The 24,917-nt window shown below is 41.4% G+C and overlaps 2 protein-coding genes and 1 long non-coding RNA gene across 7 annotated transcripts in view; 1 reads left to right on the top strand and 2 right to left on the bottom strand.

Annotated features, from left to right (window-relative positions):
* Positions 1-669: 669 nt before the first annotated feature.
* On the bottom strand, positions 670-17,970 carry LOC113578886 (DDB1- and CUL4-associated factor 1). Of its 4 annotated transcripts, none has more exons than XM_027012410.2 (25): positions 17,900-17,970; positions 15,835-15,958; positions 15,648-15,724; positions 14,119-14,192; positions 13,745-13,858; positions 13,254-13,391; positions 12,362-12,931; positions 10,763-10,864; positions 10,375-10,533; positions 9,807-9,986; positions 9,425-9,634; positions 8,935-9,104; positions 7,494-7,618; positions 6,028-7,087; positions 5,489-5,707; positions 5,217-5,415; positions 4,670-4,752; positions 4,433-4,517; positions 3,913-4,146; positions 3,546-3,639; positions 3,124-3,228; positions 2,852-2,925; positions 2,647-2,739; positions 1,963-2,245; positions 670-1,806 (listed from the first exon to the last, which is right to left on the bottom strand). In XM_027012410.2, exons 1-25 carry the CDS (start codon positions 17,937-17,939, stop codon positions 1,748-1,750), a joined length of 4,671 nt encoding a protein of 1,556 aa, XP_026868211.2. In that variant the 5' UTR covers positions 17,940-17,970; the 3' UTR covers positions 670-1,747. The 4 variants fall into 4 exon arrangements, with proteins under 4 accessions (XP_026868211.2, XP_026868212.2, XP_026868213.2 ...); XM_027012411.2 differs by having other exon boundaries at positions 670-1,803; XM_027012412.2 differs by lacking the exon at positions 17,900-17,970 and adding an exon at positions 17,550-17,727.
* Positions 16,653-24,917, top strand: part of LOC118242935 — a 13,525-nt gene continuing 5,260 nt past the window's right edge. Inside the window, exons 1-2 of the long non-coding RNA XR_004777106.1 lie at positions 16,653-16,679; positions 16,897-16,974. This is a non-coding gene — a long non-coding RNA (uncharacterized LOC118242935). The remainder of the gene's footprint in view (positions 16,680-16,896; positions 16,975-24,917) is intronic.
* The window catches only part of LOC113578893 (helicase ARIP4-like), a 24,805-nt gene continuing 21,415 nt past the window's right edge, over positions 21,528-24,917 (bottom strand). For both annotated transcript variants that reach the window (XM_035536026.1, XM_035536027.1), the window contains exons 19-20: positions 24,736-24,825; positions 21,528-24,573 (exon numbers count right to left, since the gene is read on the bottom strand). In XM_035536026.1, coding sequence (XP_035391919.1) covers positions 23,660-24,573; positions 24,736-24,825 — 1,004 coding nt within the window. In that variant the 3' untranslated portion in view covers positions 21,528-23,659. The remainder of the gene's footprint in view (positions 24,574-24,735; positions 24,826-24,917) is intronic.

Below are 24,917 nucleotides of genomic sequence, written 5' to 3'. Positions count from 1 at the left end.
GTCTACCCTCACTGGCTGAGAACAGAGCCATGGAGGAATTCATTTCTGAAGCCGTCTGAAAGATACCCCTGGCCACCTCTGGTTTGTAGAAAAGACATAGCTGCCTCGATCACTATAAACTAGTGCAGTCTCAAATAAAAAACTGTAAAATACTCCTTTTACTAGTTACTTCTGCTCCAGGGATCTTATCACTTCACCAAATTAGATCTACACAGCACCTAAAACTTAGTCCAGATTGAGAGGGATGAACAGAATATAGCATTTATTCACAATATTGGCCACTATGAGCAGTTGGATATGCCAACTCTTTTTTTTAGTCCTTGTTGAGGCATACACTGATGTCATGCTGAACTACATACCCCTCCATCACAGAACACTTCAAGCATGTTAGAGCAGAACTCAAGCAGCTGTTGGACCACAACCTATTCTTCAAAGCTCAGAAGTGCAAGTTCCACCAATGGTTCATCATCTTCCTGGTGTACATCAGTCCTAAGGGTGGGTGGTGGGGGCTATGGATGGTAGGAAAACAGAAGCTGTCCTGAAATGGAGTTTTTACTCCATTTTGAAAGTTGAAGTGATGTATAAAAGTAAACTGGTAATCAAATAATTTTTTTCTTTTTAATTACCTTTCCTGCATAGTCTCCCAAAAACAAGCAAAAACCTCACAAGCGACACAAACAGGGTCCTTTTAATGGTGTTTATAGTAAAAATACTTTGATACATACTGTACATTGGAGCTTTACATTTGGGAAGCTATGAGCAGTCATCTAAAATCACTGAAATGACTAACTCTTACAAAAACAAACAAAAAAAATTATAAATAAAAAAAAGAAATGCTGGTGTGGGTGCAGACAACACCTTGGGGTATAACCACTTTCGTGCAGTTGACTTTGCTTGATAACGATTACTTGCGGACCTATTTTCACATTCGTACCCATACTACAAAGTAAACACAAGCAGAGGTGCAACTTGTAAGATTTCTTTTCAAAACTAAGCGCTAATTGTTTCCAATTTGAGCAAACGGAAAAGCACACAAAATAAGCATTTGTTACTGTGGGCAGCCCTGGAACAAACCACCAAAACAAAAATGTTCTGGAAGCAAAATGACTAACAAATGTAATGTTCAAGGGGAAATGAAATCAAATAGGCATACCATTAAGAGGAATAGGCAGTTCAATGTCTCTGACACACACACACACAAACTATCATTCATGATGTCCAGTAAGGGCTCAAAAGTAGAGCCCCAAAAATAACCAGACACTCAGCTCTTTTCTGTAGGGACGCCCTTCAAAAGAGACAATGTGAGAAATGCTCACTCTCTCTCTCACACACACACACATTCACACACCCTCTTAAAACATTTGTTGGCATTTATGTTCTCTTAAAAAATAATACATTCAAAAGGGGGGGAAACTTTATAAAGTTTTTCCCATGAAAACTACATTTTTCTGAGGTTTTGTTTTTCAAACACACATGCTTTGTCGTGCCACCCTTGGATGAAAAAAAGATCATCTGTTTTCTTGCAGAAATACTTATTGGCATTTTCAGAAAGCCCTCCAATTTGGTTGAGTTCACCAGTTGAAAGCGTTCCATTACTCTATACCATTTTCAATGCCAACAGCCATGCTTTTCATTTTTGCTAGTATCACAATTCCCGTGATATTTTAATTTTCCTCTCCTCTCTGTGGTGTTCATCTCTGAGATATGGGTAAGATAGCGCTTCCTGTTTGCTCTGTTTCTTACTGGTTCACTCGTTCAGGGAGAGGATGATGTCATCTTCCAGGTCAGAGTTGTCCGAGCTATCTGCTGGAAAAACACAAAAGGGAAATGGAGGGTGAGAGGAAGGATGAAGAGTGCCAAAGTGTGAGAGTTACTTGAGGGGGAAGAAAAAAAAAAAAAAAAAGAAAAAAAAAAAAGAGGCAAGCATGTCTACTCTGGTGCTGTATCGAAATTTAGACTCACTATTATCCAGCACTAGATCCGCGTGTCCCACATTATCTTCAGAATCATCGTCGTCGTCATCGTCGTCGTCATCCTCGTCGTCGTCGTCGTCGTCAGCCTCTTCCTCTAGCAGGCGAGCCACCTCTTCGTCATCAGATGGAGAAAAATCCTGATCGCCGTCCTCTTCCTCTTCTCCATTATTCTCATTCTCCAACTCTGTCAGCAAGGGGTCTGTGTCAATGTCATCCATATCATCATCGGAGTCATCATCATCATCATCCTCTTCTTCTTGATCTTCATCCTCCTAAAAGATTGAAGAGACGGCATATGAAGCTCCAACAGTAATTTCTATTACTCATTTTCTTTATTACAATCTCGGTTAATCCAATTAAGCCATTATATCTAAGGCATTACTAAATGAAAAAATTTAGTAGCTATGTGTAGACTCTCTTAATATGCACTTCTGCAGTTCCTAAATAATTAGGAAATTAAAATGATAGTTAAAATTATATACAACAATAAAAGGTATATAAAATATGTATTAAAAAAAAACTATAAAAAAAAAAAAAAAGATTTCAGGCCAAAGTAATCAAAAATGTTTCCAACAGATTATATTGACATTTGCCTTTTCCAAATTCATGCAATTTAGAAAAAGCAAATGTCATGGACAATAGTATGAACAATTCAAAGAAAATGTATGCTCACCTGATCTTCCTCATCCTCTTCCTCCTCAGCAAGTCTCTGACGACCAACTTCATAAAGTCGACAAACTGTGTCCATATTAATTGAGTCCTGATTCTATTTTGAAAAAATGTTTGGGTTTCCCCCTTATTATAGTAGTTTATACTGATTTATCTAGTGTCATTAAATATGATATTCACTTAATCTACATTTGCAGAGAGTAACGTACTTCAATGACTGCCAGGTAACAGTCTTTGGTGTCTGTGCAGAGATCAAAAATGTTCCTCTTCACATCAATGGTGGCTATGAAAACCAGGGAAATGTATTCTATATGAGTGCTTTTCACAAATTCACGCCTTTTAGCTTAAGTGTCCTAACAATCACAAACAAACATGGCTGCATTCACAAGTATGTGTCAAAATGCTTGTCTTTAGAAGGAAGACTGCTGACAGGATGAGAAATTAAGAAAAGAAAAATGTGGGCTATTGGGTCAGGCTGTACCTATGGGTTTGTAGTCAGTGGCATCGAAGGTCCTGAAGGAAGAACCAAAGGGACTCTTCATCTGCTGCTCCATCATGTCATCTTCCTCATCAGCCTGCAGCATCGCTACCATTCAGCAGTTTCCAGGACAACCACGGGATGGACACGGACACACACACTCTGAACATATTTTTTGTATGTATACATATAAGATTGTGTGCTCATAAACTTCATTAGGCACATTACATTTATAGTATTTAGCTGATGCTTTTATCCAAAGCAACTTACAATTATGACTGAGTGCAGCTGAGAATTAATGGTTTTGCTCAGGGGCCCAACAGTGGCAATAGTGGGGCTTGAACTAGCAACCGTCCAATTACAAGTGAACTACCTTAACCACTGAGCTACCACTGCCCTGGTACCCATGTGTGATTATGTATTACCTCCATAAATCACTGTTCCATTGTTGTTGAAGACAATTCGGCACTGATCCAGTGCTGGCACCGTGTGCAGCAGATGAAACGTTCTCAAGTCCCACTTATATACGAGTTAAAGAACCAAGCTTGTATATATAAAGAAAATCAAAGCAAAAACAACAACTTCACATTGTTGTTGATTGGCGTCAGGAAGATTTATGAGAAAAGACAATGCCGATTTGGTCATTTTAAAAGCCCCCCCCCAATCATGGGAAATGAAACTCTTTATTGAAATAATTCTCTCAATTAAAATGTAAATATTATTAACATTCCTAAAATCACACCACTCTTTCCCCTAGTGCATAGATTATATAATATCTAGTTTGAAGGATACAATTTCTGTGTTGATGATGACCTCCAGGCCGTTGGGGTGGAAAACCCCACTGATGTTCATGTTGAACTTGTCAAACTTGTGGATAGCTTGCGCCGAGCGCACATCCCACATTACTCCGTCATTCAGGACGAGGTCGTCAGTAGGGTTGAAGGTGGCACAGTTACGCTTGTAGTTGTTGGCCAGGTCAGGGTTGTTCAGGGTCAGGGTCTTCTGTCCAGTTTGAATGTCATAGATCTGAGAGAAGGAGGTGTGAAAAGAAGGAGGGAAGGATAAGAAACTAAAGGAGTTCACGAAAACCTGCATTTCTTCGTGTACATCATGAGCAGACGATGTGCCGTTCTACATTTTGTGTGTAATGCAGCATCTAGAAATTAAGACATGAATACATGCACAAACCCAATATTTATTATAATATGGAATATGCTGTTGAAGGCTTCAATTAGCATAAAAGTAATACATTGCATATTTCTTCATTATCTTCCATTATCAGAATAAAAAACCTATTCATTTTGTAACTTACATGGGCAATGTGTTCTTTTGTGCCTATTACTCTATCTTGGGACAGTTTACTGAACTCCACATAATGATCATCTAAAAAGGAATGCCTGCAAAAAAGAAGATAATTTCCATTTACTGGCAAACATATAGTAACCCACATGTTTCCTAAGTAGCATGCTGTGCTATAAACATGGCTCTAGCTGGAGAGATCCTAGAGAGGCATGTTCAGACTGAGTGTGTGTGGGTGGGTTATATTTACTTCATTATGAAGACAGATTTCATGCCCCAGAGGGCTGATAGAGGATAGCTCCATGAAGCTGATGTCAATAGTAAAGACCCATCCTGCAAAAGACAAATTCTTAATGAAGTTTATGCAACAGATGAGGCTGGCCTCTATTGCGAGTTCTGTTTCAGACAGGCCATGCTAACGATTGAAACAGCAGCACATTTACTCTCCCCAGTAGGTTTAAAAGGTGACATTGAGAACAAATTCAGAGCTTTGGAGCCCTCATATCTTTTAAAAAGAGAAAAATTAAGACACGCATCAGGAAATTACTGTGTCTTAGGTACAGTTCTGTTAGGCTTTGTAGTTTCAAACAAGCACAGCAGCACTGCTAAGCGTAACTCTTGCAAACTGAGTCAGTCAACCATCACTGTTTTCTCTCAAAGCTTCCAGGCCTCTTCTATGCAACAAACAAACAGTCAGGCAAATTAAAAAAAGATCCACTAATACAAAGACTCAATGCCTTGTCTGTGTGTGTGTGAGAGAGTGTGAGTGTGAGTGAGAGAGAGTACATGCACAGTACCCTGGAGGGCTCTAGGTGTGTGATGGCGGAGCTGTGGCAGCTGTAGCTGGCCTCCTCTTGCCCACTGAAGACGTTGTAGAGTTTGAGCTGACCCGTGCATGTGCCCAGCATGAGAAAGCGCTCCCTCGCTGAGAAGGCACAACACATGAAGCCGCTCTCATCCTCCTCTGCTTCCCGGAACACTGAGATGGGTCTAAACCTGGACAAACACACACACAAAATCAATGAGAGACAAAACTCCCATTATACAGCGTTACTGGTTATGGCCATACCTGCTGAAGATGAGATGTCTATCGAAACAGCCTCCGTCGACGCCGCCGTATTTGGGGTAGATGACCCTGCGTGTGTGTCGGGCTGTGAAGCTGGTGGGGGCCTGGCGTCTCTGTTTTGGCTCGGGACACTGGTGGGGAGTGAAGAGGCTGAAGGGTGGGCACGTGGTGACTGGGTTCTTACAGCGGGCGTGCTGCTCCCGCAGGTACTCCGTTATGATACTGCAGAGAGAAAGGAGTCAGGTAACTCAGTCCAGTGGGTGTCAAATTATATGTCTGTCTATTGATAGACATTTAAAAGGTCTGTATCGACCAGTATAATATGCATCTTCAATATTTACTATTGTTATAGTAAGGTGATGGTATATGAATTATTTACAGTATGTGATGAATGCTTTTACGTAAGTGCATTTTAGCAAAATGCAAAAACAATAGGTAATTGAAATAATACTTTTTATACAAAATAAAATGTTTCTATATTGCATTGAAACTTAAACTGATTGTAGTGTTGTTCGGGCGTGTGAGTGACAGTAGCAGCAGACCTGTCGAGAGCCGGAGGGGAGGGAAGATGGCGGTCCATCTGTTTCTTCATGGCTGGACTCTGGCTAAACGCACCGTGATCCGATTTCTGCCTCAAAACGCGTGGCTTCTTTCCCATTGTGCAAGGGGACGGCCGCTCCCTTGAGAACACAATCCGCCCAATCAGAGGAGAGCCGTTGCTATGGTGAGATGCTGTGGGAGGGGCTGGGGGCAGGGGCTGTGAGGTAGAAGGGCGCGGCTGTGGGTGAAGAGGCAGCGTCGCCGTGTGAGGGGCGTGGCCTCCGAGCCGCACCGCCACCCCATTCGCCAGCCGGGGAGTCCGGGGGATGGCGGCCGGCGAGGGGGGCGTGGCCACAGTGACTGGCACGAAGGGCACAACACCAGCGTGCGCGAGGATGCCCATGGGCAGCTCTGCCTCTTTGGTAAGTGCTGTGGCGGTGTCAGTCAGGCCCTTGGACAGAAGATGGTTCCGAATGAGCAGGAGCAGCTCCTTCTCAGGGAAAGTGATGCGCGATTGTGCCACCACGCTGGCCCGCTGCAGGCGTGCCAGCGACACGTCCGTGCCGATCAGCAATGGCTTGCCGGACACCTGCTCGATGAGCTCCGCCGCGTACTTGCAGAAGCGCACGTGCTCACTCCGCTTGTCCTGCAGCACAGGCTCCTTCATCAGCTGCTGGATCTGCCCACTGCTAAAGAGAGGCAGCTTACTGATGATCTGACGCACGGTGGCGCTGCGTGCCAGCCCCACCAGGGCTTTGCACGCCAGTGCGCGGATCTGGTCCGCGTCCGTGATGGGCATCTTGACCGTCAGCAGAGAAAGGAGGACCTTGATGCCATTGTTGGACTGCACCACGTTCCACATCTTGGCCAGTACGCTCTCGCTGGCGCGGTGCGTCTGGGGCAGGCGGCGACGTGGTGTGCCTGAGATGAACTTGCCGATGCTGGAGACACGCTTGTCGGGAGCGCACACGCAGTTGATTACCACCTGCAGGGCTGACTTCTGGATCTCGGCGTCATTCACGAACACCTCACCCTCTGCGACAACCAGCACGATGCTCATACCTGTGCATGCAAACGACACACCATCACAAACGACAGCAAAACCACAAGCCATATTACTGAAACAAACGTCCATTCCAATTTGTTCCTGAGGAATCAATATTGATGAGGTTTAGTTTATTCTGGTGAATGGAACTTGATGAATGGAAGACTCTTGACTCACTCTCCCAATAGCATTAGAGAGAGTATTTCAAACAACAGAAGCTGTACCATCTTATGCAGGAATGTGCTGGAACATTCTCTCTTGATCAGTCCAAGTGCCTCAGTTTAGTAAAAAGCCCTCTTTGCCTTGTTTCTTTGTTGCAATAACAGACTCAGCGTACATCATCTGAAGAAAGCCTGACTGTATGGGAACCCAAACTTTCCCACTTCTACTTGTAAATGTAGGTGTTACTGAGCAATCCCTCACCTACTGTTGAGATGGTAGACCCTCCCTCATCCAGCACGGCCACATTCTCAGCCAACAGGAGCTGGGTTTTGGGGATAACCGTCAAGATGCTGAGAATATCCAATGCATATCGCACAGTATCACTCCTGGGAGACAAAATATACACTGTTACATTCATGGCAAACAAAAATATTTGGATATCACTACACCTAACTCTTTTTATCAGTGAACATATACCCACCTCAGGTGTGTGCTGCACAATGACATCACAGTCAATTAATACATACTTAAGTCACATGACCTTAAAGTAAGGTAGTACAAAAGATATAATAAATCAAGTGTAAACTGTAAGCCATTTCATTATTTTATTTTTTTAGTGTCCAAAATTATAGCTGCTCCAAACCTGAGTGGTGTCGGTCTAATAATTTAGAAACTTAGCATTTTGCATTCATATCAAGGATCTATTGTCAAGTCTTCAGGGTCTTTCACATCCTTTATGGCATGACAGATAAGACATTTGATAAAACATTTGATTAGATGCTCTTACAACTGTGACCCAACAGCTCCACGGGTTTTCTAAAATAATAAAAGGCAAACCGGGTGGGATTTAAATAAGAAGAAACATAACAAGGATTTTATTTTTACCCAATCCCTAACTGCACAGTACCACAAACGAGACAGCTTTGAACTCAGATTTTATATAACAACGGGTGAGTGAATGAACACAACTGGAACAAGATCAGATGTGTCTCTCTGGCAGCCTTTTACTAGCTGGTCAAACCCACTTCTACCACAGCCATGATCACCACCATATCCATCCTCTTTCTACAGCAATTGGACAAGATAGCTACATGTGTGGATAAGAATGATTCAGCTTTTAAAATGAAGCTAACTGGGTTGCTAGCCAATTAATGTAATGGATGGCAATGATACCTTTTTAACTTATCTTAAAATTTAAAGATCAATTTCTTAAAAAGATTTGGAATGAGAACTGTACCATTAACATTAAATAATATATTCAGATAGGAGGACAAAAACATTGTCAATTATTCATGTTGCACAAGGTGTAATTACAAACTGAAACATTACTGCATGTTAAAATACAGATGTGCTGGGACATGGTAGATGCTACCCAAACTTGTACTGACTTCACATATTAGCCTATTTTATACAAATATTTTAAGCATTTTAATCCACGGTGGTCATTTGTACACATCGGTTTTATTTAAATATTACTGCTACTTTTGTATTTATTGATCAGATTACCTAGTGGCGGCAAACCATTTACAGTATAAGATTAATGTCACACCCTACAATAAATGGTCTTCTGTATAAGAATTCCTCTCAGCAACAGATAAGTGCCTGTCAGTTTGAGACTTGGTTTGATTTCCAGCTCATGGGACCTAGGGCCTGGGTCTTTGGGGTACTCTTGCTAGTGTGTGCAGTGCTCCCTTCCTCTCACCTGCCATAGTATGTTCTCCAGTCGCAGGCGATGGAGATGAGCTGCAGCAGGAGCTGAACGCAAGACAGTTTGTGGAAGACCTCGGCAGGCTCCCAGTATAGACGCACTGGGCCATACTCGATCAGGAACTCCACCATCTCAACCACCTGATCGTGGGTATAGGAGCAAGGCTACAATGCGCACACACACACACACACACACACACACACACACACACACACACACACACACACACACACACACACGTGAGTAACCATGTACTAATTTCACACCAAAATGTTTGGAGTTACAAAGAGAGTGCTTGGGTTTGGACAGTGACAGTCAACACCCATAACCAAAAACATATAACACTAGTGCCATCTGGTAACAGTAGAATGTTATACTTCAGAATAACCTACCATGCGAGTCTGATGTATTTGAAATTTTGGTTAATCTTTGCATGTGCTTTGCACAGAGTGCTAGTGATGCGTGGTTGCACACTGATGCGAACCTTGTAATAAGGCTGCGGGTGGACAGGCGCTCCGCCCTCGGTCCTCTGCAGAGACTGCTTCACCTGCTCCACCTTGATGGCCAGGTGGGCCTCGAAGTACCTCCGCAGAGCCATGCACGTGTGCTTGGCTGTCTGCCTGCTGGAGAAGATCTCGTCGTCACTCAGCAGCGCCCCCTGGTCCTCCGGGTTTAGGATCTCCAGTGTGCTTATCTGCGTTTACACACCACCATGAACAAAAGACTAGGCAGAACCATGTCCGAGGACACCGCAAGTGCAATGTGCTTAGGTCCTGGAGAAGATTAAGACAGGGGAGTTGGAGTCCCATACCTGACTGCTGTGTGTGCGCTTGTTTGTGTTTGCATGTGCACGTGCATGTACACACCAGGTTGACGAGGCGTCTCAGGCCGTCCTGCTTGTCGAAGAGCTCAAGTACAGCTCGGAAGGAGAAGCAGATGGAAAAGAACATGGTGGCGTGGCAGCAGCCAGAGGCGTGAGAGCACTCCAGCAGCCAGAGCGTGTAGCTCACCACCTCAGCCAGTAACGAATGGGGCAGCATGCACACCTGGGAGACAGGCAGAGAGCTTCAAGAACCACGGTTGGAGCAATTTTAATCGTTTTGTACAAAAATAGCAATACTTGAAAGAAAACGTTTTTCCAAACACTGGCCGTTACAAGTTTCAGGCACGTCACCTGGACAGGCCAACTTTTCTTTGGTAATTCAGTCTATTTTTGCACAATAATCCAATCGATTCCAACTCGTCAGCTAATTAACAGAGTTCTTTGTGATGTTAAAATGGGTAGGGTGGAGCAGGGAAATGACAAAATGTACAGACTGAGGGAGCTCCAGGAGCACCATTAGAAACGGTGGTCTACAATACACGAACATACGCTATGAAAGAACTTTTCTGCACATGCATGCACGTGTGTGTCTGACTGAGAATGGTACCTACCCTCTCCATGGCATCTTGGTTGTAGGCCAAGTAATACAGACACAGAGACACTCCTGTGGCAGCCATAGAGGGACGTGGGATTTCCAGAAGCTTCTGCACTCCACAGTGGGCCACAAATTCTGCTGCAAACTTCTTATGCAGCAGGAGAGAGGCCAGGTACTGCAGAATGTACACAATGTATGAACATTTGTGTGTGTGCACACGCACACGTGCGTAAAATGATAAACCAACCATAAGGCTCCATGAAACAACACAGAAGGTCATATTTATTTTAGAGGCTTCAATAAATCAATGTTTTCAACATGCATTCTAGAGGCTGGATGCTACTCAGCACCAGCCTCGAGCCTGCATCACCCAAAACTGAAGTGACTGAAAATGAAGCTTTTACCTTAAGGGCCTCAAAAGTCAGCTGGACATCGTTGGTCTGTTTGAGGTCCATGTAATGCATGAGAAGCTCCCGAGCACCAAGCTGCATGAACACAGCCAGCAGCTGCAAACAAACATCCAACCGGTGTGACAGAGGCCAACATTTCTCCAGCATGTCTATTCAAACCATTATGGCACAGATACCATGAGAAGCTCCTAACCAGGGAAGCGGCTGGAAAACAGTTGGATAAACTGTGATTTTAATGGTCATTGGTTTTTAGAGAGGCTACCTGACCTTGCGCTTGCTCTCAGCGGTAGCTCAGTGTTTAAGGTATTTCACTTGTAATCAGAAGGTTGCTGGTTCAAGCCCCACCACTGCCAATAGTTGCCACTGTTGGGCCCCTAAGCAAGGCCCTTAACCCTAAATTATTTGCACTCAGTCAGAATTATCCAAAAGTCGCTTTGGACAAAAAAAAGTGTCAGCAAAATGCCATAAATGTAAATTTAAATTACTTCAAATTGCCAAATTTTCTATTTACATACACAAACAGCTGCAGTTGTCAACCAACATAGCTTCTTTAAGGGCCACTGCCAAGATTACTTTATTTATATAATAATACATGAGACACACGAAATTGCTGAACTTAAATGGACATTTATATAACTATAGTTATTGCTTAGTAATTGTCTGCACTGTCTGTTTATACTCTGCAGTGCACTTAATTTATAAAATAAAAATATTTATCAACTAAATGAATGTCCACATTGTATGAGCGTTATAGTACAGGGCTCTAACGAACTTCTTCACCACCTTCGCAAAACTGTCATGAAGCATATTTTTACATATGTTTGTTTAGGTTTGTTGACAGACTCATTTACAAGCCAAATAGCCAATCTAAGCGATCAAACAAATGTAAATAATATCTTTGTTTGCAGAGCCTGTTCATATCATCAGAAATTCTGTCCCTCCTAAAGTTAATTATTCTAAGCTGGTGTACACGTAGACGGAGAGAGCCCATAACGTTAATTCCCCAAAATAATGTTGATATCAACGCTAGCTTTCAGAGTCCTGTTAATGTAATCCAACAAGTTAAACCTCCCATTAGTAAATGCAACAAACTGTAACTTGCACTGGGTATCTTATAACTATTCAATTAATTGCTTATTATAGCAGACTGTTGAGTTGAGACAGTTTAGCTGGTTAAAGTCTTGCCAACATTACAATTCCAAATAATGTTCGCATTATTCGCATTCTCATTAAATGTCCAGAATCAATCTAATTATACAGACAGTAAGCCCTGTATGTGTTATTAAAAGTGTTTTCCTTTTGTCTCAGGAAAATATTACATTCAGCACTGACATGCACCCACTGATGTCTGCCCCTAAAATCGTGAAAAGGGGAGCTTTAACCACTCCACAGCAGCCAGATTGACAGGGCTGCCTTTGCTGTGTCCACAGCCATTTTTTGATTATTGGCCTCGTGAGCACAGGCATCGGCCGCTGCCGATTACCTCACAATGGCATTAAATCAACCCCAATAATTGGGTCTACTAAACAGTAGCCTTGCAAATAGTGTCATGCAGTTCTGAACAGTAAATAAGTGCTGCTGTTATGTTACTACCTCCTGATACTCTCCCAGCGGTGTGAGGTACTGCAAAATAAGGCGCTGCTCTATGCCAGGCGTGAGTGGGTACAGGTGGTAGTTGTTCCCGATCACCCACGGGCTCATCTCTGACCAGCTGCTGTTGGAGAGCTCGCTGAAGCTGCGTTCAGGCTCTGGGACCGAGAAGTTCAGCTTCTGCTTAGCCTTTCTGCCATTCTCCCTCTCAGAGCGCTTCCTCCAGTCCCTGGTGCCCTCACTAGGCCCGTCCAGCTCGTCTGGCTCAGACTGCAGTGACGCTGCAGGTTTCATCAGCCCCTTGAGGCCTGCGCCGGGCCTCCCGCTCATCTTCTGGGCAGAGCCGGGATCAGGGGAGAGCTTGCCGTCCGAGTCGCGTGCAAAGCTGTTCTGCGAGGGGCGTACAGGCGAGGGGCTGGACGCAGCGCCGGGGACGAACTCGCCGTCCACCGCCTCCTCGTCCACAGGGAGGAGGGGCTCCAGACACTTGCGAGGGCTCGGCCGTTTGAGGTCCTTCCTGTTCTCAGAGTCTTTTTCCTGAAGCTCTCGTAGCCTCTGCAGCATTAAGGGAACCTATGGTAGAAAGGAAACACAGCAGCATCGCCAATTCACATCTTGCCTCTGATAGAACAGTTGAACTAAGAGCAACAGCTTCTTGAGCTGGACAAAGTAGAAGAGATTTCTGCATTTGACCGCTTCTACATTCTATAGTCAAATTTACATATACATGGATACATTAAAAATAACATTCGAGCCCGAGTACAGGTTCAGACGCTGTTTATGGCCAACTGGAGAACAAAATCAATATAGTCATTGGTCCTCTGCAGGAATGATCTGTAATAGAAAAAAAATATTAGCAATCATGAGAAAGTAATGGGCTGAAGGTGATACAGACCAACACAGAGTTCTCCTCCCGATAGTTGGCAGCGATGTCCTGGTTCTCCATGGCCCCAGCAAGCAGACCTGTACCATAGATCCTCAAAGGCTGCTCGGCTTCCCGGGCCCATTTAAACAAGCGCTCCACAATGCCTTCCTACAGTACACACACACACACACACACACACACACACACACACACACACACACACACACACACACACACACACACACACACACACACACACACACACACACACACACACACACACACACACACACAGAGTTAAAGAGATAACAACACAAGTACACCAGCCCATGCAAAGTTTAAAAAAACAAAACAAAACTAACAAAACTAGGTTACTTGCCTACACAACCATCTTAGCCTTAACTAAATATAAAGTTTATAATTAATTGAAGGAAAGCAATAAGGTACGAGTTTACATGAATATTAGCATGGATCAAACACAGATTAATTTTATTTCCATTAGGAAAGGATGTCTTCCTCACCTTCTCCTGAAAGACCACAGCAGTCTCCAGGCCTGGCATGATGTTCAGCAGCAGTCTACAAGCGGCGGTGTTTAGAGGGCTTTCTCTGCTCGTCATGACATAGGAGTTCACCAGCTATGGCACGCAATACCAATGCACTTAACTTGAATGCGGTGACTGGACGTATGTTATCAGTCACTTAACACTATGCATTACTGTCATTCAAACATCCATGAGTATAGCCATCAGAAATGACTGCAGTGGGATTAAAATCCACTGAAAATAACACGTGTTTGTTTTTGAATCTTTTTTTTTTTTAGAATGTGTAGTATAAACAGAAGCAAACTTGTACTGTAGTTTACATGTAAGCAGACACTACCAAGTGCGCCTCTTACCGCATTCATGAAGTCATCATTCTTAAACAGGATCTTCAACAGGTGTCCCAGCATGCACTCTGGGTCTGCTCGTCCTAGCATAGATAAGAAGTGCAAAATAACTACGAGGCCAGGGCAATACAGCGATATAATCACATATTCCCCTCGTAATAATAACAACTTCTCAGTTTTGACAGAGCTCCATTCTGACAAAAAAAGAGGTTGCTGTATATTTAAAATGGTAGACTGACACGAGGCTAATAGGCTATCAAACTTCCCATGCTATTAAGACAAGCAGGGCATATTGCCTGAGGAATACCTTTGTTATGATAAGGTCAGATGGGTTATAATTTCAGAAAACATGTTAGTCACTGAAACAGTGATGCAGTGAAATTACTATCAATGCATTTTTCCTGCAGGATGCCTTAATCTCATGTGGATTTATGTTACATAAAGAAATTGTGCTAATGTTTAGATGCTAATATTTCCCCATGTCTCATTTGTTATCCATCTGTTCATTATGGAATTCAAGCTTTTTAACAAAAAGTAGTCAAGGCTAATTTGAATAAGTTGAATTTAAAAACTGCAAAACAGGTCTTGCTGGCAGTCTATATGAACGGAACACACAAATTAAACTGTACTTTAGCCTTTAGATTAAACTGTACTTTAGCCTGTCATTAGCCAAATGAATAAATCATGAGAGCAACCATAAAGTAATTAATGAAGCCCAATTGCAAATAATTGTTTGAATGGAACAGAAGGAAAGAAAATTTTACTGTAGCCAATACGCTGTTAATCTACCAGAGGTTTCTCAAATGACTGACCAATATGTTTACATTCTCTGGTTTTAGAGCATGTCATAAGAGAGTGACAAAGTCTAAACACCTGCTTAGAGTACTGGTAGCACATATGGATATGGATGCACTTGGATATAGCAGCAGAGATTAATATCTGGGAGTCAAGGGCTTTTACCTTTGTTTTGTTTTCTTTGTTGGGGGGGGTGTTAAACACAAAATACTTCTGAATGGCAGCAAATGGTGCCTTTTATATTTAAGAACGTAACCATTTTTACATCTGTTAATTCAAAGATTCTGTCATTTAACATTTAACACATAACACTACTTAATTTGGCAATGGCAGTATTTGCTATCCTTATTTTTAATTTTTTTAACTGATTGAAAACTCAAATATCAAAGCCTTGGTATTGGTAAGTAACAGCCAATATATGGTAAATCACTTAATGAATGCAAGATAAAATAATTAAAAAAGTAAGTAAAAATAAAGTATTTAATATTGCAAAAACTAACATGTAATTACCAACGAAAGTCCTTGCTGGTACTCATGCAGGTATGATGTGTGGTGGCTATGATTTATCACAATATTTTACTAAAAACATATTTTGATATTTAATTGTAATTATCAGCCAGCCCTGATAACTACCAGAAACCAGAAACACTCCTCATGCACACAGGATAACTTTGAAACAGATGGAGAGCCAGAGGCAAGGAAACAGAAGATCTGCAAGAACCAGAGAGCGAGCAATTCAGTACCTGGATGACGGTCATCAAACGGGTCAGGATCAGCCTTATGGTATTCCTCCGTCTCCCTTTCGACAAGCTCTGAGATTCTGTGGGGGACAGGGAGGAAGAAAGGGGAAAGCATGTTTTTCCTCAGTCACTTAAGTGTGAAGTTCATTTCACAACAGGTTCCGGTATCTGTGTCGATGTGTCCTCTTACTTAGTCAGTATGTTGACCAGGTCCTGCGTGCTGCCTTGCTGTTCTCGCTCCCACTGCTCTAGCAGAGCGGTCAGCTCTGCTTTTGAGTCCACGCTGCCTTCGACGGCACACGCCATCCCCTGGCCTGAGACAGAGAAAGATGGACTGTTGTGGTTGCAGTGAAGAAAACCAGAAAACAGAACACAAGAACAATATTGTAATCTTTAAAAGGAATATAACCATTCTGGCAGGAAGCATCAACTGACTTTTTCCTAGAATAGAACACACAGAGTCAAGAAAGTGAGACTTTCCAACCAATGTGGTCGTTTCTCAAGGGTGTTTTGTACAATACGACAGCCGCTAGCAGCTCCAGACCCCCTCCAGGGACACCAACATCCGACAACTGGTGAGCAGCCATGGTCGAGCTAACAGAGCAACAACCAAACCCCACCATACTACTCCATACAAAATTTGTGCCACCAGACCTATGGTTATTTATACAGATATCAGGTCAATTCTGATCACTGATCAATATTGATATTAAGATCTATAAGTAATATCATAATGTCCACAAACCACTACTGCTAATAGATATAGTTCATAAGCCATTTTTAGACATTAGAAACATTAAAATGTTTTGGGAATTCCTTGAAGGCTAACTACAATTCTTACATTAATTTGTTAACCAGTGGGCACTGATAATGAAAACCAACCACACAGGTTGCTTTTAGACAGATAGCTACCTTACTTGCTATACAGTTTCTGTGTCAACAAAGTGACACGTTCGCAGATGTTCTGTCTTGTTATCATACCTAGCGAGCGGTCCTACCAAGGGTTTCTGCACATCATTACTTCAGGTTTCTGAGGTCTCGGTTTAGTTTTTTAGATGCACGTTTTATGTTCTTATAGTTTCTGTAGACTTCAATAAAGCTCTAGTGTATTCGTAATATTAATCCATTTTTCAAGTGTAGTATACGAACGAAGAAAAGGGTTATTGTTACTTGCTTTTGGGGGTGTTCCAAAAATGTACATTGCGATCAAAGGCATCAAATGTTTCTTCTTTCTTTGCTGCACATTCCACAGAGCTCCAAAAGCACACCCACTAACGCTACATTTTGTACCACAACTCATCTGTGCAACCCGGTAGGAAACTTCAGCAAGGTAGGACAAAAAGTTAGCACCGGTACACCGTTAGTTTGCTAGCGACAGCTAGGACAGCCAGCTCGCTAATCCCCTTGCTAACTAGCTAGCTAGCTATCTTAGCTGTTTTCTTCGCAGGGGGTTTAACGAGTGCAATCATCAGCCAATGTTTAAATTCAGCACGTTTTACGGTCTAGGTTCTTTCTGTAACAGCGAGTAGATAGCTAGCGAGACAGCCAATCAGCTGTCTAAATCATAGACATCAACAGTGTACTTGCAGTGAGTTAACAACCTTGCAGTCATTGCAAGTGCACTGCGAGCTGTTTGTATCTTAGCTAGCTAGGTAGTTAGCCAGCGAAGATCAAAAGCTTCACAATAATGTTTAAAGTCTGAGTTTACCGATACAGTCCGACATGATCAGCCTACCTAGCTAGCCAGCGAATATGGCGCTAGGCTAGCTAGTTGGCTAGCTAAAGGCAGGAGCTGCACTCTTCACTAGCTAGATAGGTTATCTTACTATTCTATATCCCATGTCTGTCATTACAGGTAGACATAGCAAATGCTAACTAGTAAGCAACGTAACTGGTATGTCTTACCTTAGTATACCGCCCAGTCCCTACCCCTTTTGACTCCAATCACTGTACAATTATTGGTCGGAATAACACAGATTATCCAATTCGTGGACAGAGAGTTAGAATAGATCTTTGTAATCCAGAAGCTATCATTTAATTCAAGGCTACCGTGTGCATGAAGTTTATCATGGCGACCACGTTCTAGGCGTCACGATTCCGCGACCACCGTCGATTTTTAATGATGCAAGTGGTGGTTTCGTTGCGAGAAAAATGCCAGATCCTAATTGGTCAGAATTCGCGGCACCTTAGAAATACCAGGGTTATTTAAAAATACACAAAAGAGCACAAAGAAACAGATTTCCTATTTTGCTTACTGTGTCTGCACGCATCCATAAGTCGTACTCGTAATATCATGTCCCAAATTTGTTTGTCTTGGTCCGGCAGTTTTTTCCTGAGAACCAGGGGTGAATGTGATGGGCATGTCGGCGTAATGGTGAATATTATTTACTACAAGCAGCTGTCATGCTGAGATAACCGTAATCAGTAAGATGAAACCAACGTGGGGAAGGGTGTGGAACTAAGCAGTTCTAGTAGGCTTATTTGCCTTTACGTTCACAAGTACGTATTTATCTTACAGCAAATACTGAAAATGCACAGACGTGTTTAATGTGCCTATATAAAAGGGAGTTGATTCAGAACAAGTGATTCTTCTGTAGTGCCAATTAGGCATATACAGTCCTGATAGCAGCTTCTAAAATTAGCAAATACATGTAGACAGTTTTCCATCTAATATTTCTAAATAAAAACCCAACATTAAAACCTCAAAATATATTGCATTAAGTACTGATTATGTATATAAGGGAATGGGAAGCAGCATTGTTACTATGCAAATAGGATGTGCATATTATCCAAAACCTTGAGGAAAATTACATTATTAATTTGTGGAGAGGAATAAGGTTCTGCATCGCCTTATAGGAAGAAAAGACTAACACAATAGCAAAGACAACAATAATAGTTGTAATAATAATCTTTCACTGAGCTTATGTCTAAGTGTAACGATATCTGATGCTTTGTGAGTAAAAGAGGTCTATAATGTTTGCATTGTATTGGATGTCTTTTTTAAAGAAAGCGCAAATAAAAAATATTTTGTGTTTGTGGAAAATACCATTTTGCTACAGAAAACAGCATCTGTCAAGTGTGGTCTGAACGTGGCAGTTTGAATTTGTGCATTGATACATTAATGGTAGAGACCTAATACATCACAGTGGAACATCTGAATTCATCAGCCTGGATTAAGTTTCTCAAAAGATCCTTAGCACAGAGATCATCTGAATATGATGGAGTGAGTATCCCTTTGAACTCGTCTTTAACAATTTGTATCATTTTAACAACATATTTTGAGGAAACTGAAAGCTGGCCCATTAAACATATTCCAAAAAGCATGCTAATGTATGATGATTAAAAAGTGTAACATAAATATGATTCTGTAATTTCCTATGCTGTGGGGAAAAGCCTAGGTTAACATGATGGAACATGCTTTCCCAACCAGAAACCCAGTGCAGCAATTAATTTCCCCCAGAATTCACAGGCTCCATATAAACAATCCAGTTAATCTGCTTTAGGTACTATGTAAGATATGTTAATACTACAACAGTAGCCTTTGGTCACATTTCGGGTGTGGAGAAAGAATAGTTTTATCTGTAAGCAATTATAAGTGCTAAAAGCAGAAAAGGTCACCTTTCAACCCCCTTTTGAGATCTTGGAATGGCTAAGAGCAACTGATTAGAGGATTGTAAGGTTCTGGAGGTAAAACAGGAGCAAAGTAGGTTAGAGAATTGTTGCCATGTCATTTGGGGCTTTAAAAACAAATAATGAAAAACTGAAGTCATTTCTGCATTTAACTAGTAGCAAATGTACAGAAGTCAATACAGGAGATATGCTATCCCTTTTACTGATACCAGTCGGGAGCATAGCATTCTGGACCATCTTCAGATGTGAGAAAGTTGACTGCCGAATTCCAGTTTAGGGGAAGTTGCAATAATCAATATGGCAGGAAATAAAATCATGAATAGCATTTCTAAGACACCATACATTTTAGTCTATCAGTCATCTCAAGATGAAAAAAGATAAACCTGACTCCAGCGTTAATTTGAATTTCAAATTTTAAGGAAGGATAAAAAATTGCCTCAAGCTTATTAGAATGGCTGTGTATATGTGATGGAGCTGCCCTCCACCACAGTATATATGCATGTATATTCGATTTAATATGGACATTTAAATAAACAGACACATGTTTGTTTATGTGTTTAACTTGGAAAGTGTAACTGTCAAACAGAGTAGAAAACCTGCAGGAAATAAAAAATCCATATAGCTTAGGTGTTTTATGTCTGGCTACCAGGAATGGTCGTAATCAACAACACCAACAACAAATTAACTAGTTAAATTAAAATTAAATTAAACAAGGAAAAGGTATTCACAGGTAAATATTTACAATTACTCAGCTTCCTTTTGTTTTTGTAAATATTTTTTTTTCACTGGATAAATTTGCCCTTTTCACTTGGGATTCAATAAACACATGGTAGTGGTGGAGTCAGGATGACCAACAATTATAAAATTTGTCTTCAACTCATTCACCTGGGAAATCATTTGACTTACAGCTTTAATGTTCCTTAGATACTCAAATATGAGGTGAAATTGGCTGCTTCTACCAGGTTTTAGTGGGAGATAACACTGTGTAACTGTCTGCGTAACTTTGATAAGAAATGTTATAATTTTGGAAGATAGATTCAAGAGACAGTATATGCAATGAAAATAAAACAGAACCCAAGATGAAGAGGAACAGTTGTGAAGTTTAACAGAAAACTTCTGAAAAATTCTGTTTTTAAGTAAGAAGTAGCCAACTTTAAAATGGTACCTTGGGTGCCAGCACCACTAAGGACCACTAGAATTAAAACAGCACTTTCCAGATTCAACAGTCTACAGTAAATCATTGCATACATTGAAAAGGGAATACTTTGTTCTATGTTGTGCAAAACAGGACAGGAATCTATACCGAATTATTGCTTAAAAATGAAGTTAGTTTAGAAATGGGTTTAGGCTATGCTTTTTAAAGAGATGCAAGACGACTGGATGTTTAAAATAGGATGGAACAAGGTCACTGGCTTGAGAACTGTTTATTATGGATAAAATACTGGGACACATGATATGCAACACATCTATAAGAAAAGAAATTGGAAGCCACATCCAAGGAAGAAGTGGTCAACTGTACATGCAAGATTAAGTCAGTCAAATAAAGGAAAACATGTTTACAGCATTCTGCAGACTTTTCTGAAGCAGTTGACTGTTCACTCTTGGGGAATCAAACCAGTGACCTTAGTGTTATAAGTACTTTGCTCTCTGTGCTCTACCAGGTGATCTACAGAGCAGAGCATGTGCACGAATCAGAATAGTAGAATGCTGAAAAGAATGCTAAAACCCCTAAAGAAATATTGTGTGGTTTGAGGAGTGCCTTCCAGATGAGTTGGGATGAGGGTCTTGGCAGTATTTATTGTGTTAATCTGGATGAGTTGGCATGACAGGGTCATGGCTGTATTGATTGTATTAATCTGGATAAATTGGGATGACACAGGGTCATGGCTGTATTGATTGTATTAATCTGGATAAATTGGGATGACAGGGTCATGTCTTTATTGTGTTAAACTGGACCATCGGCCCATTAAGAGGTTTTGGAAATGATGTCGAATATTTTGTTCTTACAGCTCTTACTGGGTGCTGATATGATCTGATAGGAAATGTCTAACTGCCAGATTAAACAATTTCTGTTATTCCAGTTTTACAATAGCAACAGTGAGATTCTCTTTTCTTTTTGGAAAGCATCTAAATCAGATTTTCAAACACCATGATGTAACGATGTCCCACACATTCTCCGATAGTAAACTGAAGCAAGGATAGTAGCTTCCCTTCTGTTGTTTTGTACAAGTGAACACACAAACAGTGTCACACTACAATTTAAATCATGATTCATTTTTATTTACAAACTTAAAAAACTGAACAGATTGAATAACCATTCACAATAACCGTTCACTATGATTTGAATGCTTTCACACTGAGCTGTATATCTAACCAGACCGTTTTCAATAATGAATAGAACACTTCCTAACTTATTCTGAAATAAAAAAATAAATACGATTCAAGTAAAGAGTAGTAAGCAAAGAATACAAAACATTGGGGTATTTTACTTGTTGAGGCCTTGACATTGATTATAGGAACACAGTAGATCTGTCAATTTTACTGTCTTGCTCTGGAAATCCATTAAGCCACACAGACCCAAACTGATTCTGCTTCATTGGTCCATAAGCTTTCTTATGATTCAGTCAGGTGGCAGTTATACATACTTACAGACGAAGGCACACATACATTCCTTCAATCATTATGGTTGAGACATTCAATTATAAGAATACAAGCCCCTCATAAAACAAAAGTATAAAAATAAAAAATATAAATGAATAAATATGCATAATTTTAAATAAATTAATTTGGTAAATTGTCAAACATTAAAGAAACAACAGGCAAGTAAAAATTGTAAAAATTGGTACAAAGGAAAAGAAGAAAAACAAACAGATTGAGTTCACAAGAATGATGTTATACAGTAAGGTACAGTTCAGACAGTTCCTGGACAAATGTCCATTCAGATTCAAGCACACAGGAAGTGAACAATTACCCCAAAAGGCATTTAGGGCAGTGTGGGGAACAGATGGGCCAACAAGGAAGTTGTTTGTAAACATACAGTGCAAGGCCCCATACAAATTCAAGTTAAAATAATTTTAGCACTGTACAAGATATGCTATAACAATGTCAATATTTGGTGAAACATTTTCATGCAAATTTGGCTGGAAAAGAATTTGCGAAATTTACAAAATGAAAGATCAAATCCAAAAAAGTTATTTCCATTTCTTCAGTTGACAAAAACCTGAATACAATGTGGTACATGTGGTTACTTGGAATTAATAACTTATTTTGGGAGAGGAAAATTCACACATTTCTCATTATGTTTTAATTATAATTATAGATAGTTATTGTGGCTAAGTTGAGCATACTGGGTATGTTGATTTGGTAATCAGTTCACCGTTACAGAAGAAACAAGAGAACATTTCGATGTCAGAAGGTGGGAAAACGTATTACAGGGCACACTGACCCACATGAGGCAATGTCATCGTATCTTAGCTCAGCACGAGTAAGACTTCTGGTGACAGGTGGGAGTTAGGAGCACATGTTCCTGGACTCTTCACACTCACCCTTACATTCAGTGACACAGTAGCACAAGGCATCAGAGTTAAAGCATATGTCCTTTGTATTAGAATCTCACTCCATCCAAATGAGCTGAACATCAAGCAGATTTAAAAAATGAACAGGACTACATCCCATTCACCTGCTTATGACCAGTGTTAGGAAACATTGCATGTTTATATAAAAAACATTAACACAGTTCAACATTAAAATGTTTTAAAAGAGAGCAGTACCACTTTCGCATAAATTAACATATTCTTAAGTCTAATGTCTGTCTCTAAGGCCTGTGCTTGCAACACTGTGGTAAAGGCTGGAAACAAAATACATTCATATATCTTTAAGGTCTTTTCGTTAACATTTACCTCTTCTTCTTCTCTTTTGATTAATTTAACTGTATACAATCTTCACATCTCTTATCATTTTTCAAATGCGCAAAGCTTAACTGTCCACTAGGTTAAATGTTCTTATTAGATCATTTTTTACAGAACCTTCCGTGGTATCATGATTTGACTGATTACAGCCAATCTTAAAAGCACTGATAAATATCTATCAATTAGTGATAATGCTAACATCTGTTTGAATCTTGCCTACTAACTCACTAACTTTACTAACCAGATTAATGAATTCTACCATCAAGTGTGAAAAAATGCAAACTGTTTGAGAAGAAAACATAGCATAAGGATTTTTCACTTGTCCAGTTTGTCAGTCAGAATCCTCTCCATTTGAACAGCATTGAACTTCTCAGTCAGCAACAGTCTGCTAGTAGATCAGCTAGTAGATAAAAGTCTTGGTTCAGTCTCGGTTGTCAACTTCTTCACATCTTTTAACATGGGCCTAGTAAACACGTCTCACTGGCCCATCATCTTGAATACATCATCATCATTATTATTACAAATGTGGTCATTGCCCTCAGAGCGTGCTGCTCTGTTTTCTGTGCCAGGGTGAGGATCGTGATTGCTGCCACACGGGCTTAAGGAAGCGTAGCGAGGCAGGAAGCTCGACCCAGCTGGCCCTTGTGTTGCTGCTGGCAGTGCTCCAGGCAGGAGTGGGGCGGGGTACATGCTCAGGGGCTGGCCATACTGCAGTGGGAACCCTCCAGACAGCATTGAGGGCACACCATGCCTCATCAGGAATGAGGGAAGGATCGAAGTAAATGTGGGAGTCACTGTGGCACTTGGTGTGGTGCTGGAGGATGTGGGGGAGGACCCGGGCAAGGCTCCACCCCCTAGACCGTAGGCATCTGGGGAGACCGGGAACATGAGGCGAGGCTTGCTCATAGGGTTGTGGTGCTGGAAGTACGACGGCCACACAGAACTGAGGGGGCTTAGAAGGGCGGGGTTTACGCTTGCTGGGTTGAGGGCAGGAGTTAAGCCATAACTACCCATGAAGGGATAGTTCTGTGGAGGAGGCCGAGCAGACGACTGTTTGGCGGCGTGGTCATTGCTAGGAGGTGATGTGGATTTTCGCTTTGTGCCCCTTAGGTCCAGGGGAGCCTGTACCCCAGGTGAGGTAATGTCATTTTGAGGCAGAACTTTGATAACACTCTTCTCTGAGACTCTCTCTGGATTCATGGCTCCATGAGGTGGCATGGTTGGGGGCTGGGCTTTGGTATAACGCTGAAGCTCGCTCAGGATCTCGGGACTATCTGGGGAGAGAGGTCGGGCCACCGCTTCAGGGGTGATAACCTTGGGCAAATTTGGGTCAGGTGACACACTGCCATTGGTGCCTTTACTGACAGAGTTTTGCACTGAGGTTGACACTTCTGTGAGTGAGAGGGCATTAGAGAGAGAGAATTCTATTTGAATCAGCTAATGATTAATACAGTGACACAGATGAAGGACAATGGGACAGTTCCTATTTCAACAACTCCTACTTTGATTTTTGACAGTTTTGACTCTGAACAGCTGAATGAGATGAGTAATACCTTTCTTTGTGGTATTTTCCTCCCCCTGCTTGGGTTTTCTTGCGGCGCGGATGGCGAAGATTCTTCCATCTGATGTCCAAATGTAGGCCCCTAGAAACAAGACAGATCGAGAGCCATGTTCGGCCATGTAGTGACATACCTCTAGTCAAATATGAAGGAGAGAAAGGTAAAAAAAATGAGAA

Source organism: Electrophorus electricus, chromosome 18 (genome assembly GCF_013358815.1).
Source record: "Electrophorus electricus isolate fEleEle1 chromosome 18, fEleEle1.pri, whole genome shotgun sequence".
In the NCBI taxonomy this organism is placed as follows: domain Eukaryota; kingdom Metazoa; phylum Chordata; class Actinopteri; order Gymnotiformes; family Gymnotidae; genus Electrophorus; species Electrophorus electricus.
Note: the sequence above shows the minus strand (reverse complement) of the source record. Positions and strands in the feature narration are given on the sequence as shown.

Bases quoted from the DNA above. Each gene is read 5' to 3' on its own strand.
- LOC113578886 (XM_027012410.2), bottom strand. From the start codon at position 17,939: ATGATATTACGAGTACGACTTATGGATGCGTGCAGACACA. The intron at 15,959-17,899 runs GTAAGCAAAATA...TCTCTGTCTCAG, and splicing joins TATGGATGCGTGCAGACACA to GCCAGGGGATGGCGTGTGCC. The intron at 4,147-4,432 runs GTAAGTTACAAA...TCCTTCTCTCAG, and splicing joins CAAAAGAACACATTGCCCAT to ATCTATGACATTCAAACTGG.